Source organism: Petaurus breviceps, unplaced genomic scaffold (assembly GCF_028583685.1).
Source record: "Petaurus breviceps papuanus isolate PSGF00001 unplaced genomic scaffold, PetGlider_PUasm1.0 176, whole genome shotgun sequence".
Taxonomy (NCBI): Eukaryota; Metazoa; Chordata; class Mammalia; order Diprotodontia; family Petauridae; genus Petaurus; species Petaurus breviceps.
Window position 1 is genome coordinate 8,010,088 of NW_027185771.1, and position 26,301 is coordinate 8,036,388.

At 40.7% G+C, this 26,301-nt stretch overlaps 1 protein-coding gene across 11 annotated transcripts in view; it reads right to left on the minus strand.

Moving 5' to 3' along the window:
- Positions 1–26,301, minus strand: part of BANP (BTG3 associated nuclear protein) — a 271,124-nt gene that overhangs the window by 214,040 nt on the left and 30,783 nt on the right. For 7 of the 11 annotated variants that reach the window (XM_069085590.1, XM_069085586.1, XM_069085583.1 and 4 more), the window contains exons 2-4: positions 20,661–20,820; positions 12,000–12,094; positions 8,166–8,365 (exon numbers count right to left, since the gene is read on the minus strand). In XM_069085590.1, coding sequence (XP_068941691.1) covers positions 8,166–8,365; positions 12,000–12,094; positions 20,661–20,739 — 374 coding nt within the window. In that variant the 5' untranslated portion in view covers positions 20,740–20,820. The remainder of the gene's footprint in view (positions 1–8,165; positions 8,366–11,999; positions 12,095–20,660; positions 20,821–26,301) is intronic. The other 4 variants (XM_069085587.1, XM_069085581.1, XM_069085589.1 and 1 more) reach the window with 1 other exon arrangement.

The window sequence follows — 26,301 nt, forward strand, 5'->3', positions numbered from 1 at the left end:
ATATAGATTGCATATATAATTTGTTATATTAAATATATCCTATGTTAGATAATTTATATTAATTTATACTTAAGTCAAATGTAAATCTATATATAAATATAAATACTAAAAGGATTTAGGTCAAACACAATGGCCAATGTTGGTTCCAGACGATTGATATTAAAATATACTTCCTTTCTCTTAGAAATTATCAACTAGTAGCTGAAAACCACATGGACTCTCCAACCAGCATCATTGTGTCAGATGGTTTGGCTTGATTTTTTCAAGTGCACTGAGGGGAGGGGAGAGTATTGAGACATGTTGATTGGGTTGAAACAAAATTTAAGAATTTGAGAACTGACACTAACCATATTTTTTAACTGATGATGGAAACATAAGAGTTACATCTTAACTTGAAAACAGATGGGAAGCATGCCACTCTTTCATGGTCATTTAAGGTAACCAAATATTTTCCTCAAGACAAACCTGGGTTAGATAGGTAGCACTGGTATTATCCCCACATGACCATGAGTTTCCTGAAAGTGACTTGGCTGGTCAAAGCCCCACCAACTAGAAAGTATTAGAACCAGGTCTCCTGAGTCCAGACATTGGATGTTTTCAATTAGGACATGTTGCCTTGCATAAAAAAAAACACCAAAACTAAACATTCTTCTCATACAAAATCCAAGTTATATGGAACAGAATTTTTAAAGTAACATAAATGGAATGAAAACAGTTCTAAACAAAATGTGCTGTAGTTTACAACATGCCAATAAACATTTTTAGGAAAATATAAAGAACTAATTAAAACCAATTTTTCCCCCAGATAATGATATATCATAGTAAAAAAGTAATTAATTGAACCATTCTTGTTGAGAGTTAATAAGCTTCTGGTTTTTGCAAATTTGTTATACAAATATCGTCTCATCTACCCACTGAGATGTTTTAAAACTTAGAAACATTGGACTTGTGCTTTTTATTCTTTTTTTTTTCTTTTTTTTTTTTGGAGGGCAATTTGGGGTTAAGTGACTTGCCCAAGGTCACATGGTTTTTGTGTTAAGTGTCTGAGGCCAGATTTGAACTCAGGTCCTCCTGACTCCAGGGCCGGTGCTCTATTCACTGTGCCACCTAGCCGCCCCTGAACTAGGGCTTTAAAAAAATAAATGGTATTCTAATAATAAAATCCAAAAACACAGCTTCTGGGTTACAGTCTAAATTCTTTGTAAAAAAAAGGAGAAAAGAAATTCCATGTGAATTGAAAGAGAGAAGGAAAGAATGAGAGAGAGGAGGACATATTCCGGTCTGACTAGACATCATGTGGACGAACAGATAACAGTCTAGTCAGTTGACCTCCAATAAGCCACACACAATGTAAACCTTTCATTCCACCCTTATGAGTGTGACCAGCTTAAGACATCATTCCATAGCAAAGACTGGTTGAATATTCAACTACGAATAATAAGTCTAGTATACTTGGTTTTAATGGTGGCACAAGATCTATGACCAAAAATTAAATATTTTTATACAAAAATGCCTAAATACATATGTACACATGTATTATTCATATATGTTTGGGCATACCCATAGGGATGTGGTCATTTGTTTTTAAAAAATGAAATGTACATATTCAGATACCATCATACCCAAGGAACAAATCGATTCTAACAGATAATTCTAAAACACATTATATCATGAGATTCCATCATTTGCCACAGTATGGTATCAAAAGTCTATCATTTAAAATAAAATTAAAAAGTCTATCATTTGTAACATCTTATGAACTATATCTTTAAGAAGTCAAAGTCTACATCTTACTGAAATTAAAAAAAAAAACTAATCACAATTTACAATCTGTCATTCTCTTTCTGGGTGAAAATTTATCTGCCCTAATAGGAAGAGGTAACCAAGAGTAGCTAATCTTGTCTGAACTAAGACATTACTAGGGAGCAAGTCTGATTAACAGGGTCAGTTGGTCAGAATGTTCTAAACATAAAAGTGTCAGGCATTGCACCAAGAACTAGATACAAAGAACTGCAAAAACACGATTCCTGCCTGCAAGGAGCTCATGTTCCAACTGGACAGACATCATGCAAACAACTAATGTACAAAAAAGGCACACACCACAGATGGGAAGCACAGCTAACACTCCTGTCACAAGAGCACAGCTATAGCATTTTTGTGTCAAAAAAAACAGCAAGGTCTTTTTGAAGGCTGACTCTCAGGTGGAGAATCTGAAAATTCAGGTCCAAAATACCAACTGAGATTGGCAAGAGTCCACTGCTCTCTGTGTTCCAAAAAGAAAAAAACAAGAACACAAAGCTGATACAAAAGAATGGTCCATGGAGGTTTTTAATTAGAAATAATCAACAAGAGGAACAGGTTTCTATTAGCTGAGAGATAGGGAATTTTGTAACACATCCTATCACTGCAAAACAAAGCCAAACATTTTCAAAGCCACACTGGGTCAGAATTGAGCAGGCAGGTTTTCCAAATGAAAAAGTCGTTGGTATTTAAAGTGACAAGTCTTCATCTAACTCTCTGAAAACTTTATTAAAGCTGAAAGGCCTTTGAGATGACTTACATTTGTCCTCTAAGATTAAGCACATTCTTTCTCAAAAAGCCTTGTTTTCCTTCAAGTTTCGACAAAGGTGCTAAGGCCATAGAACACCTCTGATTCCTCGGCCCCTCCCCCAGAAGAGAGCTGGTATTCTATCCCTCCACTGCCCTCCTGAGATACATTTGTGGGCTTGTATCCTCCCAGAGAATGGAATCAAGGAAGAGGATGGACTGTCCTGCTATGTTCTGGTCACTGTCTACTTAATTATCCTGCACAGGGTGGCTGAAAATATTTGTTGAATTGAATTTGTGTCAATTGGCTCCAAGTTAAGTTTGGGGGAATTTAAAATTTACTCATTAAAATGTATTACACGGATATCCAAAAAGTTACTATTTTTACAGGTTTCCAATTGTTCCAAAAAGACTGCCATAAATTTTAGTACTGAAATGAAAACATTCATTTAAGTACCTACTTATTTTGGCTACATTGTAAGATGTCAACAGTTTTTTTTCATTCATTCAACTCTCAAAATTTTAAATCTTTCGCTTCCCTTGGGACGGAGCTCCCAGGAAATAAGCAGTTAAGTATTTGACCTGCCCCATGACTGATACTGTATGAAGAACAACGAGTTGGACGCTGGTGGAGATCCAGAGGTCAGTGATACAGATGCATAGTAAAAAGATGCTCTCAACCAATACTTGGCTTTCTCCACCATAGAACTGACCTGCATTCTCCCCTGCCTTTAACATCTAGGTTTTTTTGGTGTTCATCTTTCTACTTAAGCCAAATGTTTTCTTCATATGGGTTGAGTCCTTCTTCTGTATTTCTCCTCCAAATTTCTTTTTTTTTAGCTTTTGATTAATTGTTGACAGTTTTTGTTTTCTCACTTACAGAACTTAAGCAGATGGGAATGTCAGATCTGGCATTTGGGCAGGGTTTTGTTTTGTTCTTTTATTTTGTTTAAAGCATCCAAGTACAGATTATTTTTTCATTTTTGACTTAGATAAAAGGAAAGAATCATTTTTATTATCCTGTAAACTAAAAGGAAACAAATTAATTTTTAAAAATTTTTTTTAAAAATCATTTTTATTTACTAACCTGATCCTGATTTTTTTTTTAAGTGCAAAGTTGTACTATAACAAAGTTGTATATAGTACTATATAACTATAATTTGCAATTGTTGCTGTTGAGTCATTTTTAGTCATGTCCAATTCTCTGTGACCCCATCTGGGGTTTTCCTAGCAAAGATACTGGAGTGGTCTGCCCTTTTTTTCTCTAGCTCATATTTCACAGATGAGAAAACTCAGGCAAACAGGGTTAAGTGACTTGCCCAGTGTCACACAGCTAGTAAGTATCTGAGTCAGGTCTTCCTGACTCCAGGTCCAGCACTCTCTCTACTGTCTGTATCTCTGTCCACAGACACACACACACACACACACACACACACACACACACATACACACATACTATAGTGAGAGAAGCATGACAGACCTAGTACTCGCTACAGCAGCTCAGAGCATTGAGAGCCTACTGGGAGGCTGCAGGGATCGAGCAAGGGCTCCTGGGTTTCTCACTGCTTGCCCTCATTTGCTGGTAACTCTGACTAACTGGTATTTCCAGCTTGTTGGTCACCTCTGCCTCGATGATGGTGGTGTTAGTACAGACAGACCCTCCATACTTCCCCGGCTTTTATGGTTAAGAGCTTTTCCTGACCTGGCTTGATCCTAAGCCTGGTAGAAAGATTAATATTAATCTCTATGTAACCCTGGACAAGTCACTTAACCACCCGCTGCCTCAGTTTCACCATCTATAAAATGGGGATGATAATAGAGCTTACCTCCCAGGGGTTGTTGTGAAGATCAAATGAGATAATTATTGTAAAGCACTTTGCATGGTGCCTAGCACATAGTAGGTACTATCTAAATGGTAACTATTAGTACAGGCATACATGCATGTGTGTGTATATATACACACACGTATGCCTATACACCTGCCTTCTACATGCGCACAGAAAACACATTATTTTCATCAGTTTTGCTGAACTGACTTTTTTAATCTATTATTCTAAGGGATAGCTAAAAGAGTCAGAGGTAAAGCTGTATCTGGAAATGCAAGTGATGAAGAAACAGAAGTTACAAATAAATTTGTTAAAGCACATAAGGTCCTCGAGAGGCCTTGTGTGAGGAAGGACCTTATACCGAGACCTAGGTTCAAGTCTCATCTCTGATCCGTGGTGGCTGTGTGACCCTGGCCAAGTCACATCGCTCTCCCTCTAATCCTATCAGCTACAGAAAAGGTGCTGACACGTGCTGGAAGAGGGAGTTCCCTCCATCACTGAAATCCCAGGTCCAGTCTGTATCCTAGACACGGAGCACAAAATGTTCATCAGAAAAATGTCAACTGAGTGAAGCAGATTTGGGAGGGATGTGGGTTCCTTGACAATGTAGCTGAGTACACAACCCTTATAGAAATTGCAAAATCCAGGTTGTCTTCATTAAATCACAGCAAAGTAAGTCGCAAATTCAAGTGTGTTTTAAAGCGTATGTATATATATGATATATTTAATCAATATCTTTTATCATTTTATCAACAAAGATGATAAAACAATTTATATAGGATTTAATTCCTGGGAAATACAGATCTCTTACCTCCCCTACTCGATTTTAAGTTATACAACAGCAGGAATTACTTCTCATTCTTTGCCTGCTGCTAACACAGAATCCTGCACCTCATACAATTATCAGAGCCTTACCCAAAATCTTACACATAGTAGATACTCAATAAATATTGGTTGGATGCATCAATCAACCAAAACTAGCCCAATGCCCATTGGCAACAAGTACTACCATGTTGTCATTGTACCTTCCTCAATAAATGAATGAGTTTTTTATGACTAGGAGCTTTACTTTGCAGTAGCACAACTACAGAAAGCCAAGTAGTCAAAAATTAGTCCTGAAGTCTCCTTTCCATCATCAGTTTGCTTCATGCGTGGCTCTTTTTTTAACCACAGATAATATATACACAAATACACTTTCATCAGAGACAGCTTATCTGATCACAAATTAGATTTATTAGAGTCTGAATTGATATTTATTGGATTAACACCTTGCCCAGGAAGCCAGGACTATGCTATTTCAAAATGTTTTGTGGTCTAGACCTGTGATTTCAAACACATAATAACAACCCATACTTATAACATTTTAGAGACCATGGTTTCATTATCCCCAAGGCTTTCAATATACCCACAATCACACAAAGACTCTAACACAAGATAAGGTCTAGACCATTGTCCTACATTATGGAAGCCTGAGACAACCACTGTGGGGTACTGTGATAGTACATGGAATATAAAGATCCCCCTGTATTGGCTTGGTTTTCAAACTGATTGTGTTAAAACCCAGAGCTTGTTAATCCCACCTGTGGGATGGACTTGTTGATGTGAAAAGAAAGTCCTGAACTGGGAGGAGCTGGTGTTGTAGATTTGAAGAGACAAGAGAAAGGCAGAAGAACTTTTTGGAAGCAGCACCTTGTGAAGGCAGAGAGAGAGACTGAGAGAATTGCTGGTGGCCACTTTGAATTGCCCTGGACTTTTGAGACCTGCCCCCAGAGCTGCCAAGGACTGAGGAGACATGGCTGTTTTGCTGGTACTTTGTCTGTCTGTTTTGATGTTGTTTTGCCACATTTGTCCACTGGTGAAAGACAGTCCTGTTATTGAAGAAGTCCTGGAACCTTTCTGTTGGCTAAGAAGCCCTGAGACTGTCCTGCAGACAGAGAGTGAATACTGTCCACTGGTGAAGGACAGTGCTGTTGTTGCAGGGGTCTGGGAACCTTTCTGTTGGTTCAGAAGCCCTGAAGAAGGATTTTCTTGTTGTATGTTTACAGAAATCCTGGGAGAGGGTTTTGCTAATGTTTTCAGGGGTTCTAGGACTGTTCTGCAGACAGAGGATGAATTAATGAAGAGACTGGCAATGTATCTTGTGGCCTTGCTAAGCCTTGTCTCCCCAGGAACTAAGATTGCTGAGAACTTGCCTCTGTGTCAAGATGAAGAAAAGACCTCCATTTGGGTATTAAGTGCTGTGCTTAAACTTGATGTAACTCTGGGGTAGATTCAATTGTGATCCAGGGGTGGGGAACTGTTGACCTTTTTGTGTTCTATGGTTGAACAAATGAATGTACTACTTATGTTTGGAAACTAATCTCCATTTGAGAAGAGGAGTTTTGTGATGTACTAAATGAAGGTACAGCCTAGGGGTGGAGTAGTATTTAGAACAGGGACTTTGTAATTGATTGAATGAATGTAAGGTCCTGGGGTGGGGTAGTACTTGGAGATAATTTAATCACACTTAGTAAATGCTGTATTTTGAATGATATCATGTTTTGATCTTCTCTGTTCTTGGTTTGTCATTGAGTAAAATGGAGAGCACTTATGCTGGTATTTTGAACCTTGGGAAGTTGCCTTTCCTTGGCATTATATTACAGGTACCTGCCGCCCAGGTCTCTCCTCTCACACCCTGACCCACTTTTCCCCAGCAAGCACTAATGCTACATTGCCCCTCCTTACACAGTTGCTGCCATCATCCCCAAAGCACAAGAAGGACTACAGTATAGTGTGATGGCTAACGTTTCTGTGTTCCCTCTGGCCTGCTGTGATTGCCATTCCCTACCCCACTTCTGGTGAGGATGAGGCTGGCGAAGCATAGAAAGGGGGGACAGGCCACACCACTGTGACCCAAGAAAGCCTCAGAATCAAGGAGGATAATAGTCCTGGGCATAGAAATGGTCTCTGGCAGACCCCGTAAAGGAGTTCTGCCAGGACAATCATGCTGAAGTTCAAGTCAAGAGATGACAAGAAATGACCCCATCACTTCAGCACTTTCAGCTGAGGAGAAAGCAGAAGAGGGGCAAAAGAGATGAGTGAGAAGGGCCCACCAAGAGATAAAAACCCAAGTCTCTTTATTCCCTGACAAAGGTCTGCCAGACAATGTCATGTCATCTTCAGGGTCTTGGTAGGTCAAAGGCTTTACATGAAATCTTTTCAATTTGCTTGCTTTATCAAGCTGTTTCCAAAGTTGAAAGGTTTAATTTATACACAAACCATCCCTTCTACCTGTCATCATTCTTCATGCCCTGATTAAATCAGCTCCATATTTCCTTTTTTTAAAAAAGATATGAAAATAAGAGGCTCTGAAAAATTGGAAACTTCATTGCAATTTTGATAAAATGAGAGGAAAAAGATGCAATCTATTCAAGAAAAAAACTACGTAAGGACAAAGCTAGCTGTACTCTCACTGAAAAAATAAGGAAAAGAACAAATACCCATCTCCTAGGTTTAACATGTCTTTTCCAAAACCAAGATTTATCAGTCTGGGTTAGGTCAAAAGGAAATATGGATGAGAATGATCTCAGGTGCATGCATATGCATGCATCCATATCCCAAAGGCTCAGGCTAACTCAAATCAGCAGAAAATGGTGAGGTAAGGCCCTCCAAGACCCTCTACAGGGGCCAATAGGCTGATATTATGAAAGATGTTAGAAACCTCCCCAAGAGAGACAGGGAATGCTTCTCCAGGTGAATAAAAGGACACAGAAAACACCACGAGAGGCCGCGGCTTCTCTGGCGACTCCTTACCATCGTACTTTATTGCACGTCTGGGTGGCGCCAAGGGGAGAGCCCGCCACCATCGGCACCTGTATAGGGCTTTGCTGCTTGTTCATGACCAGGTCCAGCTTCTCTTCTAATGACTTGCACGTGGCTTCCAGGGCTTGTAGTTTGGCCTCAATGCTATCCAACCGTAAGCATATTGTCTGATTGATGGAATACAGGAATGACTGAAAGGGAGAAAAAAAAAAAACAGAAAAGATTTTTTTAATGGTAAATTGATCTTGAAGAAAAACATCCATACTCACAAAACACACGTGTATTAAGCGCCTATTGGTGCAAGGTGAAACAACCACAGACAATTATAAAGGGCCCTCCCCGACCTCCAGAGAAAGCACCAATCTCAGATATTCAATTAGTCCACACTACCAGGCTTGCTCCTGACTTCTATAATCCAGAAACATCTACCCTTTGTCCTGTGAAGTCAGGATTTAGTCAAAGGGCAGCACTTGAGGACCTAGAGGGGGTTCCCCACCCCTGATAAACAAACAGATTCAAGCCCTTTTTGTTAACAGGATTTAGCACAACTTTTCAATATTGGTTTCAACTGTCAGTGAAAATCAGAATGTTTTACATGATGACATTAGCACATTCTTACTTTTCCAAGTACAAACAAAAGAAAATACTAATACATTAATCAGTATAATCTCATTCCCTCAGAATTCTAACACAATAGACAAAGCCCACGGCACTCGCATCCGGCCCTAGACAGCTAACTTCAAAGGTGACTAAAAATGAATGAGGACATTTCAGAAAATGCACATGGAACCCCACACATTTATTTACTGAAAGCTGTACCTACGCTGGCTCTCCGGGGATGGGGACCTTGGTGTTCTTAATGGCAAGCCTGCCATCTAGTGGGCTATAGAAAAATTACTACTTCAATCCGGCTTTTGCCTTGAGTATCAATTGTTCCACTACCAGAAACTAACAGGACAAGTAAGTGTGAGGTAAACTGTGGCATTTAACCAAATGTCCACTTACAGTACTACTTAGTTTTACTGAATTAGCAAGTGTACTAATGAGCACAAATGGCCCTTAAAACTTAGCAAAAACAAAACTTAATTGCTATTAGCCAACTGCTGAAAGATATCATAGAGCTCAGACTCACAACTGGATAACTCTTCAGAAGGAATAAAAACTACACAAACCAAGGTCCTTCCCGAATACTACAGGCTAGACCCAGAAAGTCACAGGGAAAACGACATTTCCCCTATTATTTAAAACAGGCCTTGTGAAATAAGTAGTAAACACAGTTCTCAGTTATTTAAGGGTAGTAGCATAGCTTATCAGGACATCTAGGTGGCACAGCAGATAGTGCACTGGGCCTGGGGTCAGGAAGACTCATCTGCATGAGTTCAAATCCAGCCCCAGACACTTACAAGCTGTGTAACCCTGGGCAAGTCACTTTACCCTACTTGCCTCAGTTTCCTCATCTGTAACATGATGTGGAGAAGGAAATGGCAAACCCTTCCAGTATCTTTGCCAAGAAAACACAAAATGGGGTCACACAAAAAGTCAGACAGGACTGAACAAGAAGGTGCAGGTCATCAGCTTTTGGAATATCTGAATTTCTTGTCTTATTCTCTCCTGATTCAATTCCTTTCAGTCATTTTTTCCATTCACTAAGAAAGAGTTAAAGAAGATAAATATAAACTTGTCATTTTTATATTGGATTCTTCTATCAAGCACCTGTTCCATCACTAAACTAAACTGTTTGGACGCTTTCCTAAGTTGCTGCAAACAGCTCGATGTGTGCCCATCTGCAGGGACAGACTTAGGACAACGTTCCCTCTCTACCCTCCACGCTCTCTTACATAGCTTCCAGTATGCAAGCCATCATAGGCAATATGGTTCAGCCTATTGTTTAGGTGCCCGAGAGGCAGGTGGGTGGCACAGTGAATAGAGCACTGGAGTCAAGATCTGAGTTCAAATGTGCCCTCAGACACATACTGGCTGTGTGACCCTGGGCAAGTCACTTAACCTCTGTCTGTTTCAATGTCCAAATCTATAAAATGGAGATAATAATAGCTCCTACATAGTAGGGTTGTTGGGAAGATAAAGTGAGGCAATATTTGTAAAGCATTTTGAAAACCTTAAAGTGCTACAATGATGCTAGATAGCTATAAATACTTGAAATTTTGATTTTTTCAGAAGTTCCATGATTCACAACCATAAAGCATCACCATAAAACTGGTTTTTAAAACAAGGGTTTTGTCTTTGAGTTTGTTTGTTTGTTTGTTTTTCAGGGAAAACCCTGAGGTAATGGAAAGTGCTATGCAATCCTATTCTGTGCCCAGCTCAGTGTCTACTTGCAATATCTGTCCAGACAGCCAAGCGCCAGCGTGGACAATACACAGCCTCCATCATCCCCCTGGTTCTTTTCCTGGGTGGACTCCAATGGCAGGAAACTTCTCTGCACAGCCATGGCTTTTGCTTAGGAGGCTGTCTAATGTCCACAACACAATGTCACCTGAAACCAGGAGCTCTCTGCCGGATACACAGCTGTTTTCTGGGTTCTAAAAAGATGTGAAGGCAAGATCCAGCCAGTTCTCCCCTTCAAGAGATGCTGTGTGTTATATCAGGAGACACAGATAAACAAAAAATATAAATATGTCCCCAAATAAAATGCTAACTCTGAAAAGTCATGTATTTTAAACCTAAATTTCTAAGCTATTTCAGAAAGATACCCATTTACTTTATGTGTCCTCCTCCTTAAACTGCCGAAACCTTGTATGGGCTGTAGGATTTGGACCTGGGAGGGACCACTGTGATAATCTCATCCAACCATCTTTTTTCAAGATTGGGAAACTGAGGTCCAGGAAGGAAAACCTATTAATTCAAAACCGCACAGGCAGCAAGCAGTAGGATTTGATCTAGTTTCCAGGCGACAGAGCCATTGTTATATCCATATCTCTTCCTTCATACGTTTAATAATATGAAAACTACAAATGCCAACTGCTTCAAATACTACAAAACATGTTTTGCTTTATTTTTTTAAACCTCCAGAACAACAGAAATAGAAGCACATACAGGATTACTTTAAGTAACAGAAATGATCCTTGTGGGATTGGCCACTAGCATTCAGGGAGGACACCTACAGCACAGCAGTCATCAGAGTATGACCAGACTGGGGGCCTGGCATTTACCATCTAAGACTGGTTTGCAAAGCCTCGGACATTGTGTTTACCTTATGTAACTTCCCATGCCTCTTCTGCCCTCCACACTCGAACACACACACACACACACACACACACACACACACGATGCAGAACAAAGTCCTGCTTTGCAAATGGAGGGTATGTGTCTGACTCTACAAGCCACAGAACCACATGAGCAGCTTCACGGATCCAGAAATGAATCACTATAACAATAATGTGAAAGTTAGCAGGCCTGACCAAGAGGCTGAGCGAGCCTGTCAGCAAGGGGACATGTGCTTTACTTTGTCTTCAGTCTAAAATGCTAATTCAGCCAGTTCTGCACGTCATCATGGGTAAATCAGAGTGGGGGAGAGGGGAGTGAAGGCAACAATCTGGGCAGTCTAAAAGACTTCTCTTTAGGCTGATTTTCATTCATTTCCCAAAGGAAATGTTTTCTGTACAAATGAATTGGGAATAAGCACATTTCCAGCGGCAGCTAGGTGGCGCAGTGAATAGAGCACCAGCCCTGGAGTCAGGAGTACCTGAGTTCAAATCCAGCCTCAGACACTTATCACAAAAACTACCCGTGTGACCTTGGGCAAGTCGCATAACCCCAATTGCCCTCCAAAAAGAAAAAAAAATGAGTACATTTCCACAAGTTTACCTTTATGGAGGGATCCTGGCAGTTGATTTCTATTCGCTGGCGTTTCAAAGGAGGCTCTACATCTTCATCTGTGACTTCATGATTCTCTAACACAACTGCAAACCAAAAAAGGCAGGAGGAACAAATGAATTCTATTTTCACCCTGGAGTGTGTGTGTGTGTGTGTGTGTGTGTGTGTGATAAATTTGTATTTCACATAAAAATGTGTATCCACAAGGAGAGGTGGATAGATATTGTAGGAAACAAAAGTTCTGTTATGTGAGAGACAGACTGAGTAAGAAACAGAAAAGAGAGAGACAGAACAGAGACAGAGAATCAGAAGAGGCAGGGGGAGGGCAGAGAGAAGGAGAGGCAGAGCCAGAGATGAAAGAAAGGTAGAGACAGATTTGAACTCTTATATTTATTCTTAAAAAATGCCTAGGAAATTTTAAAGAAAACTTTACATACTAGATAAATGATTTGCCAAGGGTGGAAATAACTAAGTCACATAAGACATAACTAAATTCCTATCAACCTGACTCCCAGTTCCTTGTTCTAACTATTAAATTACTCTACTGATCAAACTGAAAGACATGAAGCAGAATGACAATGTTATTGCCTTCCACTGTAGGATAATTTTTTTAAATTCCCATCTATCACTTCTTTCTATTATTAAAAAGGAAATCCAGAGGCAATATGGCTTGGTAACTAGAATGCCATCCTGGCTCATGGACACACTGGCTGACTTTGACCCTGAGCAAGGGCCCTACCACTGTGTGCCCTGGGAAGCTATAGGACATACAGAACAGGTAGAGATCTGCACTGACTGAGGACGTTTCCTCACTAGGAGCACCTGATGAATTTTTTTTCAATATTAAGTTTTCTTAGCAATTACTATTGTGTCCCCTAATACAAGATGTCTAAAGTGGGGTGTGTACAGACAAAGCTGTTTACTTCCAAATTAAGTTGATCTCTAACTTTCGGTTTACAGAAATCCTCTGTTTCAATGTACAGATAGTCAAAAAAGAGTGCATTCAGAAAACAAAAGCAAGAATATTTGAAAGTTAAAGTGGGAAGAACACCAGAGATCTGGGTTCAGATTCTATCTCTGACACTTACTGGTTGTGCAACAGTGGGAAAGTCACTCAGCCGCTAATGAGATCCAGTTTCCTCCCCTGTTAAGGGGATATCACTACCTATACACCACAGACTTCAGAGTCTGGCTTACAAGACAAATGAGAAAACCTTAGCAAGCTTCAAAGTACTAGATATTGCAAATCATCAGTAACTCCATCATTTTCAGACAAGGTTTGTAATTTTAAAAAACCAAACCACTGGTCCCCAAGTTTTTCAGCAGCCCTGGTTCCAATCCAAGCCAGATTTATGGATATCACGGACGAACCGACCTCTGCAGCACTCCCTGGTGCCCTGTGCCTGCCATACTCAGTGAGTGCCATCATCTGATCTAACTGTTTTTAAATGGTGATGGTGTTAAACAAGGTATTATCACTGAGGCCAGCACACCCATCCCCCCCCCCCCCAGGACACACTTCAAGTACAGTAAGAGCTGAAGAGCCGTCCAGTAAGGCTTCCATGTCACACTGTACTCCTCATGGTTATAAGGAGAAAGCTGTCTTGGGATGCAGAGGAGTCAGTGGGAAAGGACCAGTAATGGTTAAAGGAAAAGAACATCAATCAATATACTCTAAATCCAAAACACTCAAATGGATCCATCATCTCAACTCAAGAGCTCCCTCAGTATTGCAAATCCAGTCCCCTGCTCCCCAAGCCAAGACCGGCCATGCTGGGTGATGCTACTAGTCCGTGTTCTTGCCATAGCCTGCCCCAGGGGTCCACCCGCCCTCCTGGGCACCTTGACCGTGCCCTTGCCACCCTCCCTCTCACCAGCCCATCTCCTCATCAGCCCCCACAATTCTTTTACTATTCTAGAGCTCCTTAATGGTTACATGTGGCAGCCTACTCACAAGTCTACCCTTTTAAGGTTTTCTTGCCTCTCGTGCTGGCATCTCAAAGTTTCGTCTCACCTCTGGTCTTTTCATCAGAAATGTGTGACAGCCCCCTATTCTCTTCGCTCAGGGTTTGTAAGGCACTGTTCTCTCCTGGTTCTCCTCCTGCCTGACTGCTCTTTCTTGGTCTCTTTTGTTGGTTCCTCACCCAGGTGATGCCCATTAAGTGTGGGTGTCCCCCAAGACTCTGTCCTGGATCCTCTTCTCCCTCTACACAATTCACCTGGTGATCTCATCAGGTCCCAGGCTTTAATCTATCATCTCCACGCCGATGATTATGGAGATTTATTCAGCCCTAACCTCTCTCCTGACCTCCAGCTGCTATTGGACAATTCAAAGTGGATATCCTATAGACATCTTAAATTCAACATGTCCAAAACCTTTTCCCCCCAATTCCTCCCTTCTTCCTAGCTTCCCTATTACTATGGAGTGTACCACTATCCTCCCAGGTACCCAGGCTCACAGCCTAAGAATCATCCTCACCTCTTCAAATTCCCTCATCCCCCATTTTCAATCTCTTGCCAAGCCTGCCACTTTGACATTCATACCATCCCTCATGTATGTGCCCTCCTTCTGCAGACCCTCATCACTTATCATCTGGACCCCCATCCAAGGTCAAGCAGCCTGCCTTGAGTCTCTCTCCACTTCAGTCCGCCCTCCACTCAGCTCTCAAATGATCTTTCTCAAAACCAAGTCTGACCATGTCATTAATCAACATAACACTTCAATAAACTCCAGTGGTTTCCCTAGGCCATGCTTGAGCTACACATTAAGGAAGAGAAGGATTTTTTGAGGTAGATGTGAAGAGTGAGTATATGCCAGGCACAGGGTAAAGCCAGGGCAAAGGCAAGGCATGGAAAGAGGAGAGGGAATAATGTGTGTGAGGAAGAGAGAAGGCCAGTATGGATGAAGTATATAGTGCATAGGCAGGGTTAGAAAGATAGGCTGGGATCAGGTACGGAAGGAAGGCAGGAAGGCAGGAGGGAAGGAAGGCAGGAGGGAAGGAAGGCAGGAAGGAAGGCAGGAAGGAAGGCAGGAAGGAAGGCAGGAAGGCAGGAAGGCAGGAAGGAAGGCAGGAAGGAAGGCAGGAAGGAAGGCAGGAAGGAAGGAAGGAAGGAAGGAAGGAAGGAAGGAAGGAAGGAAGGAAGGAAGGAAGGAAGGAAGGAAGGAAGGAAGGAAACAAGCATTTATATAGCACCTACTATGAGTCAGGTCCTGGGCTACTCCCATTTGATCCTCACAACAACCCTGGGAGATAGGTGCTATTGTAGTTCCCATTTTATGTTGAAGGAAATTGAGGCAGACAGAGGTGAAGGGACTTGCCCAGGGTCACACAGCTAGGCCCAGTGCCTTCTATCCTAAAAGCTATAGAAATTACTGTAGTTTAGTAACAGAGAAGAATGGTCAGATCTGGCTTGACGAAAATCACTTAGGCAGCTGTACAGAGGACAGACAGGAGGGAGGGACAGGCCTGAGTGAGGGAAATCAATTAGGATGCTATCACAGTGATCCTAAGTGAAAGGCAATGAGGGCCTTCATTAAGTGAGGGTCATGTGAATGGGGAGAAAGGGTTTGAAGCCAAGAGATCTAGAGGTGAAAACAGCAAGATTTGGCAAATGAAAAGATATGTAGGGTGGGAGTGATAAGTCTAGAAAAATGCCCAAATTACAAACCTGGGGGACTGGGGGATGGCCTGGACAAAAAGAGGGAACTTTGGAAGACTATTTTGGTGGTAAAAGACAAGTTCTGTTCATGACATGCTCAGCGTGACACACCAGTAACATATAAAATTTAAAAGGTCACATAGAGGCCAATATCCCTAACACATCTTAACAGCACAGAATGATCAATGATATTCCTAATGATCCTTAATCACTAGGAAAATACTAAGTTACATCTACTCTGCTCAGAAAGGCAAGAGAAAAAAATCTAATTTAAAAAGGTTTCATCCCATTAATGATTAAATTATGGAATCTCAACTCTCTATCCAAACCCAAACCAAATCTTGAATCCTGTCCTTGAGAAATGACCATCTGGCTTCTATCAAATATTGTGATGGGCAAATCGCTATTCCCCCAAAGGCAAACTGCTCCACTCTGGGCCAGCTCTTAACTGTTGAGAAGGGTGTTTCTGCATTTGTTTGGTCTTATATATTAAAGTAGAATCTGCTCCCCTCTAATTCCCTCCAGCCTCCAATTGGGTCTAGTTCTGCCTTCTGGAGTCAAGTAGAAAAAGCCTAGTGTGTTTTCCACACAACCCTACAAAACTTCAGTGGATCCAGACCTGGAAGGTATCTCAAAGGCTATCTGGCTGACCAGCCCCTTCATTTTATAAAGGAGTGTTCAATAACATGCCCAAGGTCACCCAGGCAGGAAGTGGTAGAGGTAGGGTTCGAACCCAGGCCTACTGATGCCAGGGCATGTGCCCTTTTCACTGTACTTAGCAAAGCAGTTAATCTGTCCTCTTCCCTTCCCCTCCCTTATCTACTACTCCAGGTTCCTTCAACCAATGTTCTCACGGCATCATTCTGAATCACCATGCAGTTGCACTCCCCCTTGTCAATGCCTGTTTAAAAGGTGCTGCCCTGAAACCAACGGAGCGCCCCAAAAGTAGTCCAGCAGAGAACAACAAGATCACCACCTCCTTCACGCGGGTGCCTGGGCCAATCCAGAGTCCATACTGACAGGTTTAGCATGAGCAACACAAACTCCAATGCAGTTTTTACCTGGTGGTGACAACACTACCTCTGTTTTGAATTGTCCACTGGGGAAAAGAGTCACCAGTTTTGAAGCATAAAAATAAAACTATAAATCGGTTCTCCTGAATTCAGCCTTTAAGCTGTGTTCTAAGAGTTTATTAAATCAACAAACATTTGCTAAGCCTCTTCTATATGCAAGGCACTGAGGGAGGCAGCCCAGATGACAAAGTGAGGGGCCTAGGTCCTTCACCTGAGGGGCGCAGGATCGATCTGGGGAGGCAAGATAACCAAACACACAGACAACAGGAGATTTTGGTGTCTATACACTACCACAGTATGAGTAGTCACAGGGTGTCATAGTTAACTAGCAAATGCATCGTACAGGAAAAAATTTCTACAGGAGGTCACAGGAGGAAGAGACAGACTAGAAGGAGGACTGGCCCTGGAGCCAAAGACCTAGGATTCAACTCCTGCCTCATACAACCTTGGACAGGGGACTCAGTTTCCTAGTCTGTAAAATAGGAAAATAGGACTGGATGCCCCCAAGGTCCCTTTCCTTTCTGGCTCTAAATCTGGTTCGAAGGCCTTTCTTACTTTTGTGATCATTGCTGCTAACAGCAAAATGGACCTTTTACCACTCACAAGATTAGAATCTCTTTCTGAATCTCCCCCCAGGTGATTTTTCAGAACCCATGGTCTAACTGTTCCAATTTCAAGTACACATCAAAAAACAGGCCTGGAACCACATTTAATCTTAATGAGACCTTTTTTCCATACACAGATACTTGATTTCAAAGCACCACAAAAAGGCACCATGCAAAGGAGGAGGCAAAAACATATTAAGAAAGACTTAGTGAACACAAACAACTTAGTGAACACTTGACTCCCTACTCAACCAGCTCCAAAGCTTCCTATTCTCCCCAGGATAAACTATAAACTCCTCTGGTAAGCTCAGAAAGCCTGACCCAACCTGGCTCCAAACCACCCTGGCACCCTCAAGCACCACTCCCCTCCCCCATCCTCTGCCATCCAGCTTCCAGGACACCCCAGCTCCCATCTGCTCTGCAGAGGCGACCCGCCCCCCCATTGCTGGAAGGCATTTCAGAGTGAGAGTCTCTGTCTCTGACTCTCTGTCTCTCTGTCTCCTTTCTCTCCTCCCTCTCTCCCTCTCCTTTCTCTCTCTCTCCTCCCTCTCTCCCTCTCCTCTCTCTCCATCTCTCTTCTCTCTCTCCTCCTCCCCTCTCTCTCCCCTCCCCCTCCCCCCCTCTCTCTCTTTAAGATGTAGGCCAGTCACCATCTTCTTCAGAAAGATTGCCCCCAACTGCTAGTGCCCTCTCCATCCCACAAGCCTTATATTTGCCTGTTTTGTTTTGCATATGTTTGCATCTATTCACTTCACATTTATGCTGTGTGTGTGTGTTTTTACATGCACTTGTTGTCTCCCTTACTGGAATGTAAGCTCACTGCAAGCCAGAGCCACTTCATTCTTCATACCTGTGTCTCCAGTCCCTGGCAGAGAACGGGTGTTCAATAAATACTCATGGAAGGATTGTTAATAAAAGCAATAAAGGAAATAGCTTGCTCAGAGTCCTGAGTAATGCATCACAGAATCTGCAGTTTGCATTCTATTTGAAACACAATTCTAATACATCCATCTGGGACTATCAGGGAAATGACAATGTTGGAAAACCTGAGGCTGCAAATTAATGCTGAAAAGCATCTTTTGGTATTATGGCCTGCAGATAAAATCATTCTGATGAGTAAACTGTTATAATTTAGTTACGTAAATGGTCATAATTTAAAATTGCAATGTTTTTCTTATGTAGCATTTCATATTGCATACTTTTATAACAAAGTTATTATTAATCTTCTAAAACTTTTAAAATTTCAAGTAATTAAGATATTTTAAGATTTTTTTAATGCTTCCTATAAAAAAGCATCTGAAATAAAACAAGAAAGATGCATTAAAGAATATAATTCTTAAGAGGCTAATTACTCAACACATTTCTTTGTGAATGCTTATGTCTTTTCTCATTTGATTCCATGACTGTTTGTGTTATTATACTTAAATATTAGTGTCGCAGTAGAAATTTTCTACTAGTAAAACAAATAGTCAGCTCAAAAAAAGGCATTATATTGTGCTAGAATGGAGTTCTTGGAAATTCTGTCTTTTATATTTAGAAATGAAAACATTTGGTTGTTTGCTTTTTAATTTAAAACTCCAAGTTTCCCAAATCCCATTGATTCCATTTCAGATGAAAACACTGAGGGGTGCAGGGTGGGGGGGGGGAAGAGGGGATGAGGGACAGAAAAAGAGGTAAGAAAATCAAATTTCTTCATATGATCATTTGAAAAAATATTAATGCTACTGAAATAAGTAACACAGTCATAGTTATAGCTCCTAGAATTTGGTAGTTTGTTCTGTGGCTTCTGCTTAAAAGAACCACTTAATCAAATATTCAAAGCAAATTCATGTTAATGAGCGTGACTGCTACTGGAGTCCTATTCTGATGCCTCACCTGGGCTCTTAAAGACCATGACAGGAAAGTACAAGCTGCCTGGAAGACTAATCAAGTTGGAAAGGCTGTAAATGTTCACTACATTAATGCTGAACCTGATGTAGATATCTAATTGGCAGAGCCCATGGCAGCTCAGAACTGCCAAATTCCAAAGCTCCGACAGCCTCAGGCTCCCCAGCAGCTGGGGTTACAGGTGTGTGCCCCCTCACTCAGGATGATAGCTGTGGCCACAACAAAAGAGTGTGTACTGAGCTCTTTTTGGAGAAGCAAAGAACGGGAATCTGAGGGGCTGTCTGTAAATTAGAGAATAGATGAACAAAGTTATGTTAGTGAATGTGATAGAAGGCTATAGTTCTCACCTTTTATCAGCATAATGACCAACCACAATTCTAGAGGACTAATGATGAACATGCTACCCACTTCCTGACAGAGAAATGAGATGAACATGAAAGATGACTGTGGTTTTGGGATGTGGTCAATGTGGACATTTGTTTAGATTAACTATCCATGTTTGTAATGGATTTTGCTTTTTTTGTGTTCTCAATGAAAGAGCTAGAAGGCAGATTTAGGGTAATTAAAACAAAATTTTTTTTAAAGACAGTCTATTAAGTCAAGGAGAGCTAGTGATCAGTGTTGATGGAGGGATTTCACACACCAGTCAAATCACAGATCCTTAAAGAACTGAGTTTCATGGGGTGGCTAGGTGGTACAGTGAATAGAGCACAAGGATCAAATCCAGTCTCAGACACTTAACACTTAACTAGCCCTGTGACCTTGGGCAACTAACTTAACCCCAAATGCCATGCCCTCCCCCTACAAAAAAAAAAAAGAATTGAGTTTTATCATTGTTCACAGAAACAGCCACAGAGTTCAATGACTGATTTTAATAGGCTTAGCCCTTGTCAGAAATGCAAGGACCCTAAACAATTCCAAAGGCATCATGATGCTAAATGCCATCCACATCCAGAGAAAGAACTATGGAGTTGGAATGCAGAGCAAAGCAGACTATTTTCTTTTCTGTTTTGTTTTATTTTGTTTTGTTTCTTCTTTCTCACGGTCTCTCCCATTTGTTATAATTCTTCTGTGCAACATGACTAATATGAAAATGTGCCTAACAGGAATGTATGTGCAGTCATATCATATTGCATGCTTTCTTGAAGAGAGGAAGAAGGGGGGGTGGGGGGAGTTGAATTTAAAACTTGTGGAAGTGAATCCTGAAAACTAAAAATAAATTAATAACTTTTTTTTAATTATAATTTTTAAAAAGAATTAAGTTTCATGTTACTAAGAATATCATTAATATGTGGGGTGGGGGGGCACTGAGAGGAAGGGAGAAAGTCTTGGAAGAGGGGAGGATAGCTTTTTTTTTTTAACTTTACAAGCATAACAAGTCTCCCTTATATTGTATTTTTTTAACCCTTTGCTTTTTGCTCCCATACCTACTGTACCTGGGTGATCAGGGTTCAAGTCTTCCACGGCAATCTGGACCACGTCGGCCAAATCCTGTTCTGACATCATCCAGAATCATGCAATGAGGTTCAGTTATCACAGCAGCCGAGTATAAATTCCAACTGGAAAAGGCTGTCAGCTTTTAATAACCTATTAAAATATATACAAAGGGAAAATTTTTTATTTTGTCACACAAAAGAAAAATAATGCCTATACAAAAAACTACTTTATAATAATGTTAATATTAATAACACCTCTTAGCATTTCTTTCCTTCTCATTCCTAAAGTATGCCAATACAATATGTTAAGAAAGTAGAAAGTACATTATTTGCTCAGTGTTACAATTCAAATAATTAGGAGGTTTGTATAACAAAAGCCCTTACTCCTAAGCCTCTGCTTAAATCCACTAGCTTATTTTTGAGTCCTTTCAGTTGTGTCTAATTCTTCGTGACCCCATTTGGGGTTTTCTTGTCAAAGGTACCGGAGTGGTTTGCCATTTCATTCTTCAACTCATTTTGCACATGAGGAAACCAAGGCAAACAGGGTTTTAAGTGACTTGCCCAGGGTCATACAGCTAGTACATATACGAAGCCAGACTTGAACACCACTTGTGTATGTATTAAATTAAGTTTAAACATTTCTCAAAACTTAAAGATAAGAAACAACTCTATTTCTACCTCCTTGGGCAATCATTTGATCTCTCTGAGCCAACTTCTAAGGACCCTCCTAACTCTAACTCTGAATCCATGATCTTCCTTAGCCAGTACCTCTACAAACTTAATTTATAAAACCTGTGAGAATTCCAAATGAAGACAGCTAAGGGCTGTTTTATTGACCGATTCTGGGGAACAGCTTTCCTTTACACTGTTACTAGAGTTCTACATTAGCCCTCTATCTGTTAGTCTTGATGAGATTACTTAACCTTTAAGGTTATTCTGAAGAATAATAGAGTGTTCCATGTTGTCACTTAACCAAGACCCTTAGAACTCCTCACTGCCCCCTCTCAGATTCCCTTGTTTCCTTAAAAGCTCAGGTCAAATGCTTCCCTCTACATGAAGCCTTTCCAACTATTAATCATTTTCCTCAAAAAATTTTTTTCATTTAGTGTGTGTATACTTATTTATGCATCTGTTATTTCATCAGATAGATACCAGGAGGGTAGGGAATACTTCTTTTCTGTCTTTGTATTTCCCTGAGTTTAGTGCAGTGCCTGGCACACAGCAGAAGCTTAACAAATGCTTGCTGGTTTACTGATCAGGTCTACCAAACTACAATGAAATTATAAGAAGTTAAAAAAAAAAAAACCACTGAACTGTTTTCTGAAGGGTATCCTTCAGATTTGAAAGACTGTCAGTTTTCAAATCAAAAACAGCATATGCATAAACTTAGACCTTGCTTTTCTAAAGAGGAATTCTGAAGCAAAGGGAGTCTACATTGAGGTTTCCCAACATGAGCATTATCACTCAACATAAACATTAAAACCAACTCAAGATGGTTAAGTGAAGACATTTTTCTTCATTTTACTATCTAAGGAGGAAATAAATTAGTGACAGGTGGAAAACAATTGAAAATGCACAATATAATGTTTTTGTATGGTTACTAATGGCTCCAAGCTTGGCCTAAGACGGCACTATACTTCATAAAAGCCTGAATCATGTAATCTCTTCCAAACCAGAACACCACACAATATCCAAGTTGTTTACACAAAATGAATCTTTTGCCAACATAAAGAGTCATTTAAAATTCTGCTCATGGTGAAACTTTTCGGATAGCAAAAACTATGGCAACCAGCCCAAGAAAACTGGCAATAGAGTTACACATGTGGTTGCCATTTTGGCAAATTGAATTTGCCATTTCTCAGAAGTCCTGGGGACTATCCAGTCTTAACATAATAAAACATCTGTGCTAGGATTAATGTTTCATAATGTCACTATCTGCAATTACTATTTAGAACCCTGCCCTGTCCTTGAAGAGGCACATCTTCTCATTTGCACGGGAAAAGGGGGTAAACATAGCAAAATCTTATTAAATATGAGAAGCCTTCTATTCTTTTATAGTAATACCCCAATGGCACTATGAGTACATTTGTGTTTTGGAAAAAATACTGTTCCAGGGACTAAGAACTTTTCCCCAAACTACATTCTGTACCTATGTCTTGAACTATAGTATTTCAGTTAGAAAGGACTTTGGTAAGTTACTGTCAAGCAGACCCTTTAAATGAGGCACAAATCCCACAGCAGGCCCAACAAATGATCTTCCAATCTATGCTTACACATCCCCAGTGATGAGTAACTCACTCCCTATTAAGATGACCCATTTCATTTCTGGGCCACTCGAATCATTAGGTAGTTTTTCCTTGTGCTGAACCAAAATCAACCTTGCTTTCACTTCTTTGATGCTTGGGTCCCAGCCCAATGCACTGGGGCCAAGCAGAGTTGGTGTATTCTTCCTTCCACAGGACAGTAAAATATCATGAGATGAGATGAATTATCTTTTTTCCATGCTAAGTATGCCTTTGGGAAATTGAAAAATAATTAAAATAGACAAGTAACATGAGGAAAAATTATATGTAAGTACAAATCTTCCCAATAACACAAGTTTCACACCTAGGTAAGAATTAGTGACATGGCGTGTTATTAGATTGGTAGTGAAGAATAGATGAAAATCAATCATCAGTTCTTAAAATCAAAATAGAAATCATGTATAAAAGCCATTAGGCCTGAATCTACACTTTTTTTGTTTTCTTCCACTAACAGAAGCAAATTTTGAAAATATTCCCACAGGCTTTAATTTTACACTGAAAAGTACAAGATCTGGCTAATAGTCTACCCAGAGTCAGCATATTAGAAGATTGGAACCAAGGGTTATACCCAATGTTTATGTTCTCAAACTAATTACCTGTTTAATGGATAGTTGTGGAGCTCTTTAGGAAATGTCTAGACTAATAAAAGAATAAAAATAAACTTTAAGATAACAAATAGCAACAGGTAAACAAATATCTACAAAGCAAGCCATTTGCAAGATATATAGGAAATAACCAAAAGAAGAAAGACATTAACTAGAATTAAGAGGGGATGAGAAGGCTTCCAGCAAAAGAATCCAGGGAAGGCAGGAATCAGAGATGAGGAGGGAGAGCATTCCAGGTATCAAGGAAAGTGCCCTGAGCCAAGCCAGGAGGCCAGTGTCAGGGAATCAAAAAGTCCCAGGAGGCAAGTAGGGTGTGAAAAGACTATAAAGGTAGGAGTGGAGTGGGCTAGGAAGGACTTTGAATGCCAAACAGCATTTGATATTTGCTGCTGGTGGAAATAGGGAGTTTACTGAGGGGGATGAGGGTGACAGGATCAAACCTGCATTTTAGGAAAATGACTTTAGTGGCTGGAGAGAGGATGGACTGGAGGCAAGGAGAGCCTTGAGGCTAGAAGACCAAACTACTACTAAATACTGACTGACTGATTACTGGATTTTTTTAATCCATTCCAGGAAAAGTTAAGTTGGGTTAAGTGTATGCTTTCATCCTCCCTGGTGCAGGCTTTAAAGAAAAAAAAAAAAGCATTAGGAGCAGCGAGGTGGTGCAGAGAATAGAGCACAGGCCCTGGAGTCAGGAGGACTCAGACACTTAATACTTACTAGCCATGTGACCTTGGGCAAGTCACTTAACCCCAATTACCCTGCCCTCCCCCCTCCAAAAAGCAAAAAAAAAAAAAAAACATCCCTTTGCGCCTAACTCCTTTGTAAGTCAACACTTTGTCCCTCCAATTAGCTCTGCTTCATTTACTTAGAAGTAATCTATTCTTTTACAGCCACACCCGGATCTAGTTTCAGGGGAAGACAAACTGGATAAAACAAAACCCCACTTCTTACAGCAACACCTAAAAAGCAAAGCCAAACATAGAATCACAATGGTGGAGGGAAACCAAAAGTACAAAATGTTTCCAATGTGGAATGTGTACAATGCAGACAGAACCTGGAGTAGAAGGAGTGAGGGTGAAGATGCCCACGGGCTGATAGGACAGCCATGGGGAGGGAAGCCAGAAAGAAGGGACAGTTGGGGGGCCAGGGAGGATGAAGATAGCAAGCCCAGTTCTGGACATGTCTACAGGACATCCACTTTCAGAGGTCTAATCAGTTCAATCGGTCTTCACTCATGTCCTGTCACCAATGTCTGTCATCCCATTTGGCGTTTTCTTTGCAAAGATACTGGAATAGTTTGCTATTTCCTTCTCCAGCTCATTTGACAGAAGAGAAACGGAGGCAAACAGGGTGAAGTGACTTGCCCAGGGTCACACAGCTATTACGTGTTAGAGACTGGATTTGAACTCAAGAAGATGAGTCTTCCTGACCCCAGGCCCAACATTCTTATCCACTTTGGTGCCACATAGCTGACCCTGAGATGTCCAGTACAGCTGGACATGTGAGACTGGAGGTCAGGAGAGAAGTTAGGGCTGAGAATCATATGCATAAAGAAGAAAACCAGGTTCATGGGAGCTGATGAGATCACTAAGCAAAATAGGATAGAAGGAGAAGAAAAGAGGGTCCAGCAGTAAGGCTGCAGATGAATCTAATTAAGATGGTAATTTAATTAATTTTAAAGGTGAAAGAAATTTTTTTAATTGTCAAATAAGCAACTGAATGTGAAAAGAAAATATTTCTAGCTTAACATCTTAAATAACAACACTTTAGGCACAATCCTTCCAAGACTATATAAAATCCTTAAAAGAGTTAAGATGGATTTCAAATTACCTTTGCCTCAAATATAAAACATCACTCCAATTGTGATTAACTTGAGTTAAACTGCTTTGTGGACCACTACGGCAAAAATTAAAATGCACAGCTGTATACATTCTTGGTGGCACAGTGGATACAGTCCTAGACCTGGAATCAGAGCAGCCCAAGGTCAAATCCCACCACAGACACTTGCTAACTGTGTGACAGTAGGGAAATCATTTAATCTCTGCCTGCCTCGGTTTCCCTATCTGTAAAATGGAAGCAGCAACAGAACCCACTTCCCAGAGTCATTGTAAAGACAACATGAGATGATGTTATACAGCACTTATCAAAGCCCACAGCACTAGATAAATGCCTGCCTTCAAGTACAGTCATTCATTTGTTGGCTATACTGCAAAGAATATTTTCTAGCAACACAAAAATATTAAATGTGGAAAGTCTCTAGAGCTATTGATACTTAATTGTTTACAGGTACGTTAGGTTGACCCTTTTATTTTGTGAGAAACTCTGACTGCTTGTCTTTTCCCTCTGCTAAAGCTGAAATCTTAGGGCAGCTAGTTGGTGCAGTGCATATATGGAGCGCTGGGTCTGGAGTCAGGAAGACTTGAGTTCAAATCTAGTCTCAGGCACTTACTAGATGTGTGACCCTGAGCAAGTCACTTCACCCTGTTTGCCTCAGTTTCCTTACCTATAAAATGAGCTGGAGAAGGAAATGGCAAACCCCTCCAGTATCTGTCAAGAAAACCCCAAATGGCGACGTGGAGAGTCAGATGTGGGTGACCAACAAAGTTACAATCTGATGCCTCTTCACAGAACCGTGTTACAGGGACCACCGAGGCCATGCCAGTGAAGACATAATCTTTGACAGGTTCTACAAAGGTTCCAAGTGCAGGCACGACCTTAATG